The sequence below is a fragment of the Balaenoptera borealis genome (genome assembly GCF_965194805.1).
Source record: "Balaenoptera borealis genome assembly, chromosome: 14".
Classification (NCBI taxonomy): domain Eukaryota; kingdom Metazoa; phylum Chordata; class Mammalia; order Artiodactyla; family Balaenopteridae; genus Balaenoptera; species Balaenoptera borealis.
The window spans coordinates 91962036-91978287 of NC_138875.1; the positions used below are offsets into that span (position 1 = coordinate 91962036).

The window sequence follows — 16252 nt, forward strand, 5'->3', positions numbered from 1 at the left end:
CCGGTGTCCCTCCCCTGGCAATATCTGTTGTTACGTTAGAGAAGTCAGTTTTGGTCAGTTGCATAAGAAGATCCTTTGTAAATCTGGTGTCTGATGAAAGGATCTGATTACCCCCAAGAAATGGTAGAAACTGAGAATTAAATAGACTCCATGACAGCTTGGATCAGTGGCTCTCAACCATGGTGCACGTCAGAACCACCTGGAGTGCTCCCTCCCCAGAAAATTAAATGAGACTCTCTTGGTGGGGAAGGGTGGCATGGGACCCAAGTATTAATAATTTATTAATATAGGGAGAAAGTCCAGTGTGCAGTCAGGGCTATAAACCGCCAGTTTAGATAAAGTTTTAAATAAATTATCTAGAAGTGGGCGTTAAGGGAAATTAGGGTGACATAAGACTATTTGCTTTAAATCATAAAACAGGAGAGTCACTGGAATGAACCTTAGATGTCCATGTAAACTGGAGGCTGTATATAGTTTTTTTTTTTTTCTTTTTAAATAAGATCCTATTGAAAGTTTATCAGTGACTAGAAATTTCCTGCCTCTGTCCGTGACCTGATCTGTTACCAGGTGTCGTTTGATTAATGGTGTCTTATTATATTGACTTGTAATTGACTTCTTTGTGACTCCACACATTTTTCCAAATTCTGCCCTCTGGAACAACTCATAATAAATATTATCCCTGTGGACTTCCCTGGTGGTGCAGTGGTTAGGAATCTGCCTGCCAATGCAGGGAACATGGGTTCGATCCCTGGTCTGGGAATATCCCACATGCCGCAGAGCAACTAAGCCCATGCACCACAACTACTGAGCCTGAGCTCTAGAGCCCGTGAGCCACAACTACTGAGCCTGCAAGCCACAACTACTGAGCCTGTGCTCTAGAGCCCATGAGCCACAACTACTGAGCCCGTGTGCAACAACTACTGAAGCCCGTGCGCCTAGAGCCCGTGCTCCACAACAAGAGAAGCCACCGCAATAAGAAGCCTGTGCACCGCAACGAAGAGTAGCCCCTGCTCGCCACAACTAGAGAAAGCCCACACACAGCAACGAAGACCCAACGTACCCAAAAAAATAAAACACAAAATGTTTAAAAATATATATATTATCCCTGTTCCACAGGATCTGTAAATGTGTGAAGACCATTCTCTTGCTTCACCCAAGTAATTTCTTATGCAGGCTGGACGTCCCTGGTTATTTCAGCCTTTACTCACCTGAGCTCAGTGAGGGAGGGGCCTGTCTGAACAGCTACTGCTCTGGGCTCAGCCCCTGGAATAGTACTTGGCATGTGGTTCGTGAGCCCTTGGTAAACATCTGGAGCAAGAAGGTGTGAACAAGGAACACATGCGTTCATCCCACCTTTCCATCCTGCTGACTGGATTCTGACTCCTGGAAATGAGCCTGTGCTCCTCTGATGATACCCCACAGAGAACACGTGTCCGCTTCTGTGTCTTAACTCCCACAGCTGGTGTGTTCAGCTAAAGTTACTCAAGTTTCTGGGGAAGGGTTAAAAGCAGTAAGGACAGACCTGTGCCTGGCATCAGTGACCTCACCCCAAGCAGACATGACCTTGGGCAGGTAGCTGTGCTCTCTGGCTGTACTTTTGTTCAGTTCATGTTGCTTCCTGTCCTAGGGACTGTGGGAGCACAGAGGCGAAAGAACACTAAACCTTCCTGGAGAAATTAGGGAATGACATAGGAAAGGGTGATGTTTGATCTTGCAGGATGGGTAGGATTTTACCAAGCGGCATGAAAGGGCAGAGCCTTCCTGGCCTAGGACTAGGGCGTGTGAAGAGGTTGGGCAGTTCAGGTGGTGCAGCATGGATGTGGGGGGGTGGGTGGTAGTTTGATGGGACATTTAGGGCTAGTGAGGGAGAAAAGGGCCCGCCACAAAGAACCCTAAATCCTTGCTGAGGACTTGGTCCATTTTCCTGTGAGTACTGGGAGATCAGCAGAGAATTCTAATCAAGAAGCGCAACTTAACGTGTTTTACAGAGATGATGCTGATGTGGACACTCATCGGAGTGAGAAAGACCAGAGGCGGGGAAGCCAAGCCTGAGCCAAGGCCGTGGGATCTGGAGGGGTGGGCTAGAGAAACGTCTAGGAGGGGATTTACAGGTTGTAGTAACTGATTGGATGTTAAGAGGACAGAGTCCAGAAAGATACTTGCATTACTTGTCCCTAGATGTCGTGTATGTTTTTAATTAACAAGCAGATAATCCTTACCGTGTGTCAGGCACTGTTTTCTGTGTTTTACAAATATGGACTCATTTAATTCTCGTAATAACCCTATGGTAGGCACTATTTAGTCCCCACTGTACAGATGAAGAGACCGAGATACTGAAAGGTTAAGAAGCCACCTGTGAGCAGTGGAGTGGGGTCTGAACCCAGGCTGTCTGGCTGCAGAAGCCATGCTGTTAACCACAGTTGGGAATATGCACTTGAGGTTGGGGAAGACATAGGGGCAGAGGACAGAGTGATCTGTTCATTCTAGCCCAACACTGAGACTGTCGTGAGCCAACAATGGGATGGACCATGGGGTAAAACAAGTAGGTGTGCTCCGTGCCCTGGAAGTGCCCAGGGGGCCATTGATACGGCGGAGACTGAGAAAGACGGAGAAGCAACAAAGGGTGACCTACATTTAAGCTAATCATAATTTTTAATTTTTATTAGTATTTTTAATTTTTAAAAATGGATGTATAGTTGATTTACAATGTTGTGTTAATTACTGCTGTACAGGGAATTCCCTGCTGGTCCAGTGGTTAGGACTCTGTGCTTTCATTGCTGAGGATGTGGGTTCAATCCCTGGTCGGGGAACTAAGATCCCGCAAGCCGTGCGATGTGGCTAAAAGAAAAAAAAAAAAGTTACTGCTGTACAGCAAAGTGATTCAGTTATATGTGTGTGTGTGTGTGTGTGTGTGTGTGTGTGTGTGTGTACATTCTCTTTTTTCATATTCTTTTCCTTTATGGTTTATCATAGGCTATTGAGTATAATTCCCTGTGCTATACAGTAGGACCTTGTTGTCTGTCCATTCTATATATAATAGTTTGCATCTGCTAACCCCAAACTCCCAATCCTCCCCTCCCCCTCGGCCACTACAAGTCTGTTTTCTATGTCTGTGGGTCTTTTTCTGTTTCATAGATAAGTTCATTTGTGTCATATTTTAGATTCCACACATAAGTAATATCGTATGGTATTTGTCTTTCTTTTTCTGACTTACTTAGTATGGTAGTCTCTAGTTGCATCTAATCATAATTTTTTAAGTCATTAGAGAAGACTAAAAAGTACCAAGATATATAGAGGAAAACTAGGTGAGGGGCTAGCAAAGTCAATAAAGAGGTTCAAGAACAATTGAGAGGCCAGCAGTGCCTCTATAACAGGTGTCATTGGTGAAAACCAGTTTAGCACTGGTGAGGGGTCAGAAACCCTAGTGCTTTTGTTCATGTACAATAAGTATGGGTAGAATTGAAATGGAAATCCTTAAGATCTCCAGAAGACAAAGGGGGCAAACAATGTAAAAGGAAGCAAATACAAAAGAGCCATAAACATAAACATACGGAAAATATTCAAACCTAGTATTCAAAGGGTGGAAATTAAAGATACAATCTAAATTTAAAACAAGTTAAAAGTGCAGTGTTTATAGACTTCTACTTCTGTCCAAGATGGAGTAACAGGGAGGGGATTTACCTATCCTCTTGCCCAAACAAACAGCAACAACAACAAAAAGACAAAATACATGAAACAATCGTTTAAAGACGTTCGATATCAGACCACAAAGGACAGTTATCCCTGAGAGATGGAAAACCAAGCAGGTTAGCCCTCTGACTGCCCTGGTTTATTGCCTTGAGAGGGTTTCCAGGTTACAGCAGAGGAAGGGGAAGCTGAGAGCGGCTGAGCAGACCCTGAGTCCAGAATGCAGAGCTGAGGCTGCGAAGGGCAGGGCAGCAGCCTTCACAGAGTGCAGAGGGTGCCCCTGAGTGATCACACAAAGCACACAAGGGGGAGGAAGCTGCAGGGAACAGCATGTGGCGTTCACATGGGGGTTGTGGCCATTACTGCTGGCCAGGCTGGAAAGCTCTTCTGATTCCTGGAGCACTGGGAGTGGAGCTATATGAAGCACTGAAAGGAAAAATACCTGTCTGCTTAGGATTCTATATTTGGCAAAAGTATATTTCAACAACAAAGGTAAGACAACCTCCAGAATGGGAGAAAATATTTGGAAGTTATATTATCTGATAAGGGTTTACTATCCAGAATAGATAAAAAACTACAATTCAACAACTAAAAGACAAATGACCCAATTTAAAAATAGGTAAAGGACTTGAACATACATTTCTCCAAAGAAGATATACAAATGGCCAGTAAGCACACGAAAATAATGCAAATCAAAAGCACAGTGAGATACCACTTCACCCCTACTAAGATGGCTATATAATTTAAAAGATGGCACAACACGTGTTGGCAAGCATGTGGGGAAGTTGGAACCCTTGTACATTACTTGTGTGAAAGTAAAATGGTGCAGCCACTATGGAAAACAGTTTGGTGGGTCCTCAAAAAGCTAAACGTAAAATTACCAGATGAGCCAGCAATTCCACTCCTAGGTATACCCGTCAGCAGATGAGTGGATAAACAAAATGTGGTGGGTCCATACAATGGAGTATTATTCAGCCATTAGAGTGAACTACTGATACGGGCTACAACATGCATGAACCTTGAAAGCATGATGCTGAGTGAAATAAGCCTGACATGAAAGGGCAAATATCGTATGATTCCCTTTTCACCTATAAGGGAAAAGAATCTGAAAAAGAATATATATATATATATATATATATGTAAAACTGAGTCACTTTGCTGTACACCTGGAACTACCACAACATTGTAAATCAGCTATACTTCAGTAATAAAAAGGATTTTTAAAAAATAAGAGGATTTGATGTATTAGAACCATTCAGTTCCAAATGAAATTTAGCGTGGAACTGTAGAGATTGCAGGGTGCGGGAGAGGCAGTCTTCGGAGCTCTTTTCTTCCTACTCCTGGGGATTTCGGGCACTATAGGTGTATTTCTGGAACAGTCAGATGTCGTCTGGATGTGTGGATGTATAAGTACAGCAGTTGGTCTGAGGGAATCTAGGCTCGCGATTAATGACCCCCAGGTCACAGCACCTTTCCTCAAGTTTCTGCCTTTTCCGCAGCTTCACCTGCTCGGGATCTCCTGCTACTCAGGAAGCGTCAGGAACGAGGAGGGCATGGAGGCCGAGTTGCTAACTGCCCGGTCTCACGTAAGTTGGGCTGCCTTCTTTCTTCTTTGTTTTCCGGCTGAGAATCCCTTTTTAGTTAAGGGTTCTTAAGGGGTCCGTATCTCAGACACTTCCTCCAGTAGACTAGCACTGTTTATTTGCTTTATTTATAGCTGTAGTTTTATTTCCTTTCATATCAAAGAAACACAACTGGAACAGAAATGTGTGAAATATTGAGGACTCTGATGAGATGCTCTTTCGTCCACAGTGAGGAATGACTGAGCACACAGCAAGCTTTCTCCCTTCAAGATGATGACAGAACTGGGATGTTGGTGCCTTTCTGAGGGATTCCCTGGTCCCTGGTGGTCTTGGGTGTGGGTCTGGTGTGTTAATTCCTCCCTGGGGACTGCCTGTGGAGGAGCTTGGGGACAAGTTAGGTAATTATCCAGGAGTAACTGCAACCAAGACAGGAAGAGCCCCGGGGGAGGGTGGGTCTTCTGGGGACAGAGAGATGGGTGGGGGACCCTCCTTCAGACTCACTGAGCTTTGCCCCTAGATGATCCCTCATACTTTACTTCTACGTGTATTCAAAACCCCACCAAAAAGCATAGTCTTTGCTTTTGGCTGTCCTACATATTTTGAAGGATTTAAGAGAAGAAAAGTAGTCTATTGTATTTACCCAGATATTTACTCTTTTTCTTTCTCATTCATCATTCCTGAGATTTAAAGTTTCTCTCTTGTATCATTTCCCTTCTGCCTGAAGAATTACCTTTAGCATTCTTTTTAGAGCAGGTCTGCTGGTAACAAATCCTGTTTCTTTAACTTTTTTGAGAATGTATTTTTCATCATTCCTGAAAGATATTTTCACCTAATAATTGAAATTCTAGCATGACAGTTCTTTTCTTTCAGCATTAAAAAATCCCCACTATTCCACTGTCGTTTTACCTTCACAGTCTTTGATGAGAAATGCTCAGTTATTCAAATGGGTTTTTTTCTGTGTGTCATCTATAGATCCTTTTGATGTATCTAATAAAGGCCTTGCTTCTGTATCTATTGTTTTGTTACTATTAAAATATAATCTCTTCTCCATTTTTTAAATGCCTACCAATATTTAGGAAAAATGTTTTGGAAATTTATTTTAGGTCATAAAACATGACTAGATTGGTCTCTTAAGTGTAAAGTTGCACTTGAGCTCAAGACTGTTTTTCCCTTCTTCTCCTGACTTGTATTAGGTTCTAATTATTTCACATAAGTGTAGATTAACTGATTCTCCTTGCTTTAGCCGTTTACAACATACTTGATTTAAATGAAAGTGTTTCTGACAGTTTCTAAACTGAAAGCATAACATGGAACTGGTTTCTAGACAGTACGTACTTAATACCATTCCTTTTAGGACTTGTCCAGAATTCAACGTAAATACTACTCATTCCTAGAATGAATTCTGTTCTATCCTGTTTCCCTACCCAAGTGCTATCTGCCTAATCTCTCTTTCTGTCAATATTCGGGAAAGGGAGAGCAGAGATATACATCAGGCTCAAATTTGCTTTGTGTTGTAGACACTGGTGACCTTCAAGGACATACTTGTGAACTTCACGAGGGAGGAGTGGAAGCTGCTGGACCCTGCTCAGCAGCTCATGTACAAAGATGTGATGTTGGAGAACTACAGAAACCTGATGTCCTTGGGTGAGATGGACCTCTGTTTGGGGGGTTTGGGTTCCTCATTGATCAAAAGGTATGGAGAGCCTGAAGCATACATTGGAGTGTGAGCTTGGGGCCAGGGACCTAATTTCTTTGGGGCATGGAACAGGGTTTTCGTGCTCCTTCTGCTTTTATGAAAAAAAAAATTGGTTTGTTGAATTTTAAGAAATGTGTATTTTGCCGCCTCTGTAGCCCTACCTTGTCTACTCTTCAGAGCCTCCCAGGACTATTGAAGGGGCCGGGGGTTGGGGCTGAACTGGGATGCTTCTTTGTGTCCAGCCCAGAGCGCCCAACCCTCGCCCAGTTCTTTATCTTTCACTGGGAACAGGGCATCAGCTTCCCAAGCCAGAGGTGATCCTGCAGTTGGAGAAGGGGGAGGAGCCGTGGCTGGTGGAGAGAGGGATTCACCAAGAGACCCATCCAGGTGAGGACCAGACCGCCCGTTCCGGGCAGGAGTCCCTGGCGAGAGTGGTCACTAGTTCTCCGCATTTCGAAGGTGAGGACTGGGTTTATTTAGCTTCGGTTTCCCCATTGCTAGTCTGCTTTCTACAGTCTTGTCACACTTCCATTTGCATTCATGAAAATTATCTTTCTGTTTCAGTGCTTGGTTCCAGCCCTGTTCATATTGCTTTCCTGATAATTACTACTAACTCAAGCATCTGCGTTCTCTTATCTTTCATAGAATTATTCTGTTATCTTTGCCTGTCTTTTCCCTGTCCTGTGTCCCTTCCCACAGCCTTTGATCTGCTGCTCTGTGTAAGCTCTGCCATGGGACCCCATCGCCTGCCCCTGCTCTGAGTTTGTTTTTTGCCGGTTAGCAAATTGCAGCAGAGGCCTCACCAATCCCTGTTGACTTAACCCTCCTTCCTTTCCAGAATTGCTGCTCTCAAAAACACCTGTTTTCTCATTATAATCTAGCTCTTTATTTAATTTTTTTTCATTTTAATCTTAATATCTGTAAAATGCAGACCACTGTGTGCATTCCTAGCATCAGTCCTTTCCCCAGCTTCCCTGTGTAGAGAAGATCATCCTTCTGGGTTAAGAAACGAAGGCAGTGCTTCATCTTCCTCCTGCTCTGTTCTCTCTGAGCAATGCTCTCTCTGACCCCTATCTCTAAGCTCAGTGCTCTGATGTCTTTCTCCTTAGCCCAGCCATCTGGGGGGTTGCTGTCTGGATCTTGCTGCCGATGGCCGACTCCATGTGCTAGTGACCCACGTGGGCTCCTGGGGACACATGGCCTCCCAGGCCCAGTGCAGTCTAGGCACCTCGTAATCCTCTGGCACTCACGTCCACTCATGTCAGGCATTTCCCTGCACCTCAGGCTGTGAGTGTGATGTGAATGAAGTCGCCAGTGTCTCAGTCGTCCTCTGTGTTTTGCCTCCAGTCCTTTTTTGTGAAACCTTTTGGCTTATTAAGTACAGGTTCCTTCTTTTTCTGAGCTTCCACTTTGTTTCTACTTTTAAATGTCATAAATTTTGTTTTTGACTTTTTTTACATTGGGCCTCGTAGGTGACTGTAGCCAGTACCTGTCTCAGGGCAGGTCCCTCAGACACTGGGAAGTACTTGATCAGTCAGCTGCTTTGGGGCCATGGCAGGAAAGACTGTTCTCTGTTTCCTTTCATTTCCCTATTTCTTCCTGTCCTTATTTTTTCCATTCATGTGTTCAGTTTAGCAGGCTTTCCTGGATGTCTGTTGACAAGTATCCAAAAATAACTGACTATAACCAGCAGTTTACATTTTTAATGGGAAATTTGTTGTCAGAAGAAATACTGAAATTCCATGTATGTGCTTAATCGACTGGAATTTAAGGGAATCTACGAGCTATGGGAACTTCATTATCAAAATGAAAAGTATAACGGGTGATGGCCTTAAAAACTCAGATGATGAATTGATTAATGGATGCTGCAGATTTTGAAGATAACGCACCTGAGTTATCTTCCACGTTACAGAACACATGGAAGATTTTTAGGACTTTAACGCGTCCGTGTTTTCTGTCGCTTTCTCCAGACTTGTCTTTCCATACCCATCCCTACCCCTCATCACACATGTTCATTCTAGAATTTTCCAGTTGGCATTAGTAGTTTGAAAAACTTCTCCATGGGATTCTGATGCACTGGGTGGAGGAGAGGGAAAAGATGGTATACGTCCTGTCAAAACTCATCAAGGTAGAGGTGTGTGTATATGTAATGGAGTATTATTTATCCTTAAAAAGGAAGGAAATACTGCAGTTTGCTACAACGTAGATGAACTTTGAGGACATTATGCTGGGTGAAATAAGCCAGTCTCAGAAGGAGAAATAGTGTATGATTCCACGTATGTAAGGTACTTGAAGTAGCCAAAATTATAAAGACACAAAGTATAATGGTGATTGCTGGGAGCTGGGTTGAGGGGAGATTGGGTCCTTATTGTTTAATAGGTATGGAGTTTCAGTTTTACAAGATGAAAATGGATGGTGGTGATGGCTGTACAACAATGTGAATATACTTAATACTTGAACTGTGCACTTAAAAATGGTTAAGATGGTGCATTTTATGTTATATGTATTGTTTTAATCACAATTTTTTAAAAAAGAAATCAGGATGGGGAAGAAACTAGCAACTAACAGAGCTGGGAATGAAAATGAGGACTGGGAAAGGGGTTTGGGTTGTACAAAGGAGGCAGTTAGGAGCCTGGCACAGGGATTGTTTACCAGGGATTGTTTCCTGTGGCAGCCAAAACAGAGTTCCACAAACTGGGTGGCTTAAATCAACACATTTATTGTCTCACAGTTCTAGAGGTCAGAAGTCTCTAGAACTGTGTGGGCAGGCCGTGTGCCCTCTGGGGCTCCAGAGGAGGGTCCTTCCTGCCTCTTCCAGCTCTGGTGCCCCAGGTGCCCCTTGGCTTGTAGACACATCACCTCACCCAGCCTCCATCTTCACATGGCCGCCTCCCCTGTGTGTCTGCCTCTGTATCTTCTCTTCTCTTCTTGTAAGGACACCAGTCAGACTGGATTAGGGCCCTCCTACACCAGTACTACTGCATCTTAACTAATTACATCTGCAATGATCCTATTTCCAAATAAGGTCATAACCTGTGATATTGGGGGTTAAGACTTCAGCATATCTTCTTTGGGGAACACAATTCACCTCATACACCAAGTAAGAGTAGAGTATTGCCCCACTTATGTAGGAAGAGGTGGTATTGGGTAAATAGTGGATTTTTTTCTAGATTTCAGAACCAAACATTTTAGCTGAAAGGCATTGAGAAACAAACGCAGGCTTTGAACCAGGGAAAATAATTTGCAGTAATATGCATGCATATAAACAGAAGGGCGAAAAGTCCAGGAGAATGTGAGTTAAGGTTCAGGTTCTGAGTTAGTGTCCTGTGTTAGTCCTGTCAGTTTTAATTAAGTCTTGGTGTCTCAGAACAAAGGAATCAAAGTAGAAGACGGGGATGATGATAACAGTGAGCATATCGGTTATGAGCTCCCACCTTATACGATACTTAGGATAACCTTATAGGTCCTTAGATGACAGAGAAGCAATATGATTTTTGAAAAGTTTAGCAACTTGTCTAAATTCACCACTAGTAGTAGCAAAGCGTAGGTTAGAACCTGTATCTGGGTCCCTTCTGTGCAGTCGCCCTGCCAGCCGACCCCATGGCCTTTCTGAGAGGTTTGCTCTGTCAGTCACATGTAATCATTCTGTACTGCTTTGGTGACATAGATAGAAGCCATTTCCTGCCACATGGCTGCTTTCATGGTTTAGGAATGTGAAGAATTCATGTGGGGGAAGGGCCTGGCAGCAAGGAGACATGTCAGGTTCTTGTATCATTAATAGTTGGGTTACATCGTGGCAGTGCAGCGCTTTCTGGGTTTCCTTAATTGCCACCCCAGCACTGAACATCCTGATCCCATGTGTCGTAGCCAGTCCTGTGGCTTCTCTTACCCTCTTTGCTCCTTTTATGTGCATATTATAGCCCGGCCCATTTCCTGTTAATGGGCCTTCCTTCCCTTTCTCACTCTCTGTCAAGCTTACAAAACCATATTTAAAAGCAACTCTGCATGACTTACATACTTTTTTCTACATACATCCTACCATTCTGACCTTAATACTGTTTTTAGTTATGCAAAGTTTTTCCATTTCTTTCAGATTTGGAGACTGCAGTTGAAGTTAAATCATCAACTTCCAGTAAGAGCATTTCTAAAGATAAACACTCCTGTGATGTTAAAATGAAAAGAATGGCAAAGAGTGATCTCTGGTATTTGTCATTGGAAGAAGTCTGGACACATGAAGGTCAGTTGGACAGGCCCCAGGACAGCCAGGAGAGACATCTGAGGCAAGTGGCATTCACCCAAAAGAAAGCACTTCGTCAGGAGAGAGTCTGTGAAAATGGGAAATATGGGGGAAACTGTCTTCTTCCTTCTCAGCTAGCACTGCGAGAGTATTTCCATAAACATGACTCACATCCTAAAAGTTTAAAACATGATTTGGTTTTCAGTGGTCATCAGGAAAGTTATGCAAGCAACAGTAATGACTCTGGTCAAACCTTCTGTCAAAACATTCACCTTCTTCAATTTGCAAGAACTCAAGCAGGAGATAAATCGTACAGATGCCCTGATAACAACTCTCTTACTCATGGTACATCCCTTGGTATATCAAAGGGTACGCATAGAGAGAAACCCTATGAATGTAAGGAATGTGGAAAATTCTTCAGCTGGCGCTCTAATCTTACCAGGCACCGGCTTATTCATACTGGAGAAAAACCCTATGAATGTAAAGAATGTGGAAAATCTTTCAGCCGGAGTTCTCACCTCATTGGACATCAAAAGACTCATACTGGTGAGGAACCCTATGAATGTAAAGAATGTGGGAAGTCTTTCAGCTGGTTCTCTCACCTTGTTACCCATCAGAGGACTCACACAGGAGATAAACTGTACACATGTAATCAGTGTGGAAAGTCTTTTGTTCACAGCTCCAGGCTTATTCGGCACCAGAGAACTCATACTGGAGAGAAACCATATGAGTGTGCCGAATGTGGGAAGTCTTTCAGACAGAGCACGCATCTCATTCTGCACCAGAGAACCCATGTTAGGGTGCGGCCCTACGAATGCAGTGACTGTGAGAAGTCTTACAGCCAGAGGTCTCACCTTGTTGTCCATCATAGAACTCACACTGGACTGAAACCCTTTGAGTGCAAAGATTGCGGAAAATGCTTCAGTCGAAGCTCTCACCTTTTCTCACATCAGAGAACCCATACTGGGGAGAAACCATATGCATGCCATGACTGTGGAAAATCCTTCAGCCAGAGTTCTGCCCTCATTGTGCACCAGAGAATTCATACTGGAGAGAAACCATATGAATGCTGTCAGTGTGGGAAAGCCTTCATTCGGAAGAATGACCTTATTAAGCACCAGAGGGTTCATGTTGGAGAAGAGACCTATAAATGTAATCAGTGTGGGATCATCTTCAGCCAGAACTCTCCACGTATAGTATATCAAATAGCTCACACCGGAGAGCAGTTCCTAACATGTAATCAGTGTGGGACAGCACTTGTTAATAGCCCTAACCTTATTAGATACAAGACAAATCATATTAGAGAAAATGCATATTAATGTAATAAATATGGAATTCTTCACAAAGAGCAATAACTTTTTTTAGCATTGGAGAACTCCTTCTGGAGAAGAGCTGCTTTCAGTCTTGTTACTACCCTTTCTTGCACTAGAGAATTGGTCCTGGAGGGGGAAAAACACACAAATTTCACCTTAGTATATCAGATTGTCTTCTTTTCCCAAATTCCCGCAGAAGTAGTTGGCCTGGGAGCCTTCTTCACCCAGCGTTAAATGCTAAAATCTGAGAAGGAACCATTAAGTAAGTGAGTTATTGATAGATGATCCAGCTTTGTTTCCTTCAAAAAAATAAATGAGAGCGCTACCTTAAAAAGGCAAATAAATGAGAGTTGCTGCTGAGGGGAATAAAAAATGGGTATAGTTATTGTAACAAACAATGGAAAATGATATTGCAGTGAGTTAAGATGCCATTTTTTACTTGATTGTCCCTCTCTCCTGGGACACTTTGTAGTGTTTAGTCTGTTTTATGTGTCTGATATAAACCACATTTTGGCTAGCAGCAGGGAAAATCTTATCATGTGAGGCAGAGAAGGAAGAACACATTTACTACTATTAGTACCCAGTTTAAATATATTTGCATGTGGGTAACAATTGAAAACGTATCTATGGATAAATGAACAGAATTGACTTGTTAGATAAGGGAATTATGAGTGAGTTTTATAGTCTATTAGGTGTCACTGTAATAATTATTTGAAGATGCTTTTAAATATTAAAAAAGGATATCCAGTTTCTCCTATTCTACCATCAAGAAAGCTTGAGAACCTCCTGCTAGCAAACTTTCCCATTAATTCTAAGTTGTTTGGGGTCATAGAGTTGTGCTTCTTGGGACAGGCTGCTAAAGACTCTTGGGAGGTTAAACACAATGATCCTCTGGCTGTTGGGACCTAAAGGAGCATTGGGTACTTGAACACGCCAGGGAGAGGCTCCATTTGAGCGGGAGCAGGTACCCGGGCAATACTTGGAGCAAGTATGCTCCTAAAATAGACACAGCACTGCTGTATCTTTATGAAGAAAACAGTGGTTAATAGTATACGTCTGAGCTGGGCTCCCCAAGTTGAACTCCCACCTCTGTCCTTCCCTTGCTGGGTGAACTTGGGCATGCTGCCTAGCTGCTCTGTGCCTAACTTACAGATGTCCTCCTCTGCAAATTAGGGATAACATTACTTACCTCATGGGATCGTGGTGAGGAGCAAACAAGTAAACACATAAAGAGCTTAGAACATGCCTCATATGTATGAATTGCTTTATTACATTAGGTGTGATTGTTAACATTACATTATTGCCCCACCCTAGTGTCTGTCATTCACTTTAAACTGATCAATTGCCAGTAAGAACTGATGGAGTTCTCACTTCCCTTCCAGTCACACATGTCTTCCCTTTTACCTGCGTCAGAACTTACCAACCAAGGAAATCACTGACCCATAGTGGGTATATGGATGCATTCTGAGGATCAGTAAACAGCTTTTAATATTGCATGCAAAAGCATTCTCTTTGTATGGAGGTTTTCCCTTTAAGAGAGAGGAACCTAATCTTCAGATTCTCTGGTAAGTCCATGACCCAAAAAAGATTTAGAAAGAGAATCTGTTTTAATTCTCTGTTTCATTCTGTAAATGGATCTTGTGTGTGTAGGGACTGACCATTATTTGCCACTTTCCAGCAAACAATGTGTATACGTTAGATGCTCACTGATTGTTGAATGATATAAAGATTGTTGAGAATAACAGGACGACGACCTTGCTGTCTCTCCCAGGACTAATCTAGAAATGCTTGTTAGACTCGAGAGACCTGAGAACTGCAGGAGCAAGAGGCCACAGCTCACTCTTCTGGCACAGTTGGGATAAAGGCCTCACGTTTTGAGAACCTCCTGGCGCCTCAGTTATGGCTGAGTAACTCCTCAGTGATTACACACCATTCACGTATGTAACGTACTCCTACCAGAAGTGGTTTTCATTACAAGCAGTGGTTCTCTGTGGGCGTAAAAGAGGAGCCCCGTAGCTGGGCCTCTTAGAATTTCCGATAACCCATGGCTCAGTTTTCCTGAACTGTGTAGTAGAGATACTGCTGGTACCTATGTCCGAGGATAGTTGTGTGGATTAAGTGAGATACTGTGTAAAGTACTTGAAACAGTGCCTGGTACATAGGAAGTACTGTATGTCTTAGCTATTAATAATAATAATATTACTATTATTAACACCCTAAGGAATGTACGTCTGTGGATGATCACTGAAACAGTACTTATAATACTGCAAAATTTGCAATATTAAAAATGTATAATAGAAAATTTTTTATTTATAGACATTAAGGTTACACAAACAGAAAGCTTGGTAACATGAAAAATGTCCTTGTGGTATACAAAAAAAGCATGATAAATAATTGTCAATACCGAGTAAGCTCAGATATGTATAAATAAATGAATTTCAAAAAACGGAAATGAATCTTGCTCAAAACTCTAAGGAGATTTGTCAAAAGATCAATAGCAATTAACCTACATATTGGGAGAATTGGTGTTTGCTTTTCTTTTCTTTTCTTTTCTTTTCTTTTTTTTTTGTACTTTTCAAAGTCTCTTTGGAGAATATGTATTACTTTTAGGATCAGGAAAACAATCTTTTCAGTGATGGAATATTTTCTCTTCAAAAGTTCTTGTCTACAAATAAGCTACTGGAACTTTAATAAGGGAATTTGGCAAGGTTGCAGGATACAAGATCAATATACAAAAATTGATATGTACAAGCAGTGAACAATTTGTAAATGAAATCAGAAATACAATCTCACAATGATACAAAAATATGAAATACTTAGATGTGTTTAATGAATTGAGCAAGATCTGTACAGTGAAAGTATAAAACATTGCTGAAAGAAATTCAAGAACACATCATAGAGAGCATGTAATAAATATTATAAGTGAAGAAATACACCATGGTCAAGGATGGACAAACTCAATATAGTAGGAGAGCAATTCTCCGCAAACTAATCTTTAAGTTCAGGGGCATTTGTGTGGAAACTGACAAGCTAATCAGGAAGTTATATGGAAATGCAAATGACCTAGAATAACTGAAGAAATTTTTTTAAAAGGATAAGGTTGTAGGGCCTACAATACCTAATTTCAAAGTTTACTATAGAACTATACTAATAAAATGCTGGCATGAGGGTGGATATAGATCAATAAAACAGGATAGAGAGTTCAGAAATTGACCTACACATATACTGTCAATTAAATTTTGACATGAGAGCCAAAATAACTCAATGTGGAAAAGACATTCTTTTAAATGAAGGGTGGTGTGACAACTGGATATTTGTATGGAAAAAACCCTCCCCTTATCTCGCATCACATCCATAAATAACTCAAAATGCATTGCAAACCTAAATGCAAAAGCTAGAATTTTTCAATATCTGGAAGAAAACATAGGAGAAAATGATTATGACCCTGGGCTAAGCAAAGATAGAACAAAACGCATGAATCATAAAAGAAAAATGATAAATTGGACTTAATAAAAATTTTAAAACTTCTGCTCTTTTGAAAAGAACATGAAAAGGCAATCCATAGACTGGTATATTAACAATATGTATATCTGACAAGGGCTTGTATCCAGAATACAAAGGATGCTCATAACTAACTCATAAATTATACAGTAAGAAGGTGAACAAAAAAATGTGCAAATGATTTGCCAGATGCTTCACAAAAGAATGTGTATAGATGGCCAGTAAACCCTTGTAA

The 16252-nt window shown here is 41.9% G+C and overlaps 1 protein-coding gene across 21 annotated transcripts in view; it reads left to right on the top strand.

Annotated features, from left to right (window-relative positions):
• The window catches only part of ZNF140 (zinc finger protein 140), a 59678-nt gene extending 44630 nt beyond the window's left edge, over positions 1 to 15048 (top strand). For 15 of the 21 annotated variants that reach the window (XM_082355126.1, XM_082355127.1, XM_082355128.1 and 12 more), the window contains 4 exons: positions 5187 to 5273; positions 6788 to 6914; positions 7258 to 7425; positions 11060 to 12549. In XM_082355126.1, coding sequence (XP_082211252.1) covers positions 5187 to 5273; positions 6788 to 6914; positions 7258 to 7425; positions 11060 to 12522 — 1845 coding nt within the window. In that variant the 3' untranslated portion in view covers positions 12523 to 12549. Of the gene's footprint in view, positions 1 to 1173; positions 1463 to 5186; positions 5274 to 5433; positions 5560 to 5582; positions 5669 to 6787; positions 6915 to 7257; positions 7426 to 11059; positions 12550 to 14287 lie in introns of those variants that run through there. The other 6 variants (XM_082355124.1, XM_082355116.1, XM_082355119.1 and 3 more) reach the window with 6 other exon arrangements.
• The last annotated feature ends 1204 nt before the right edge of the window (positions 15049 to 16252 follow it).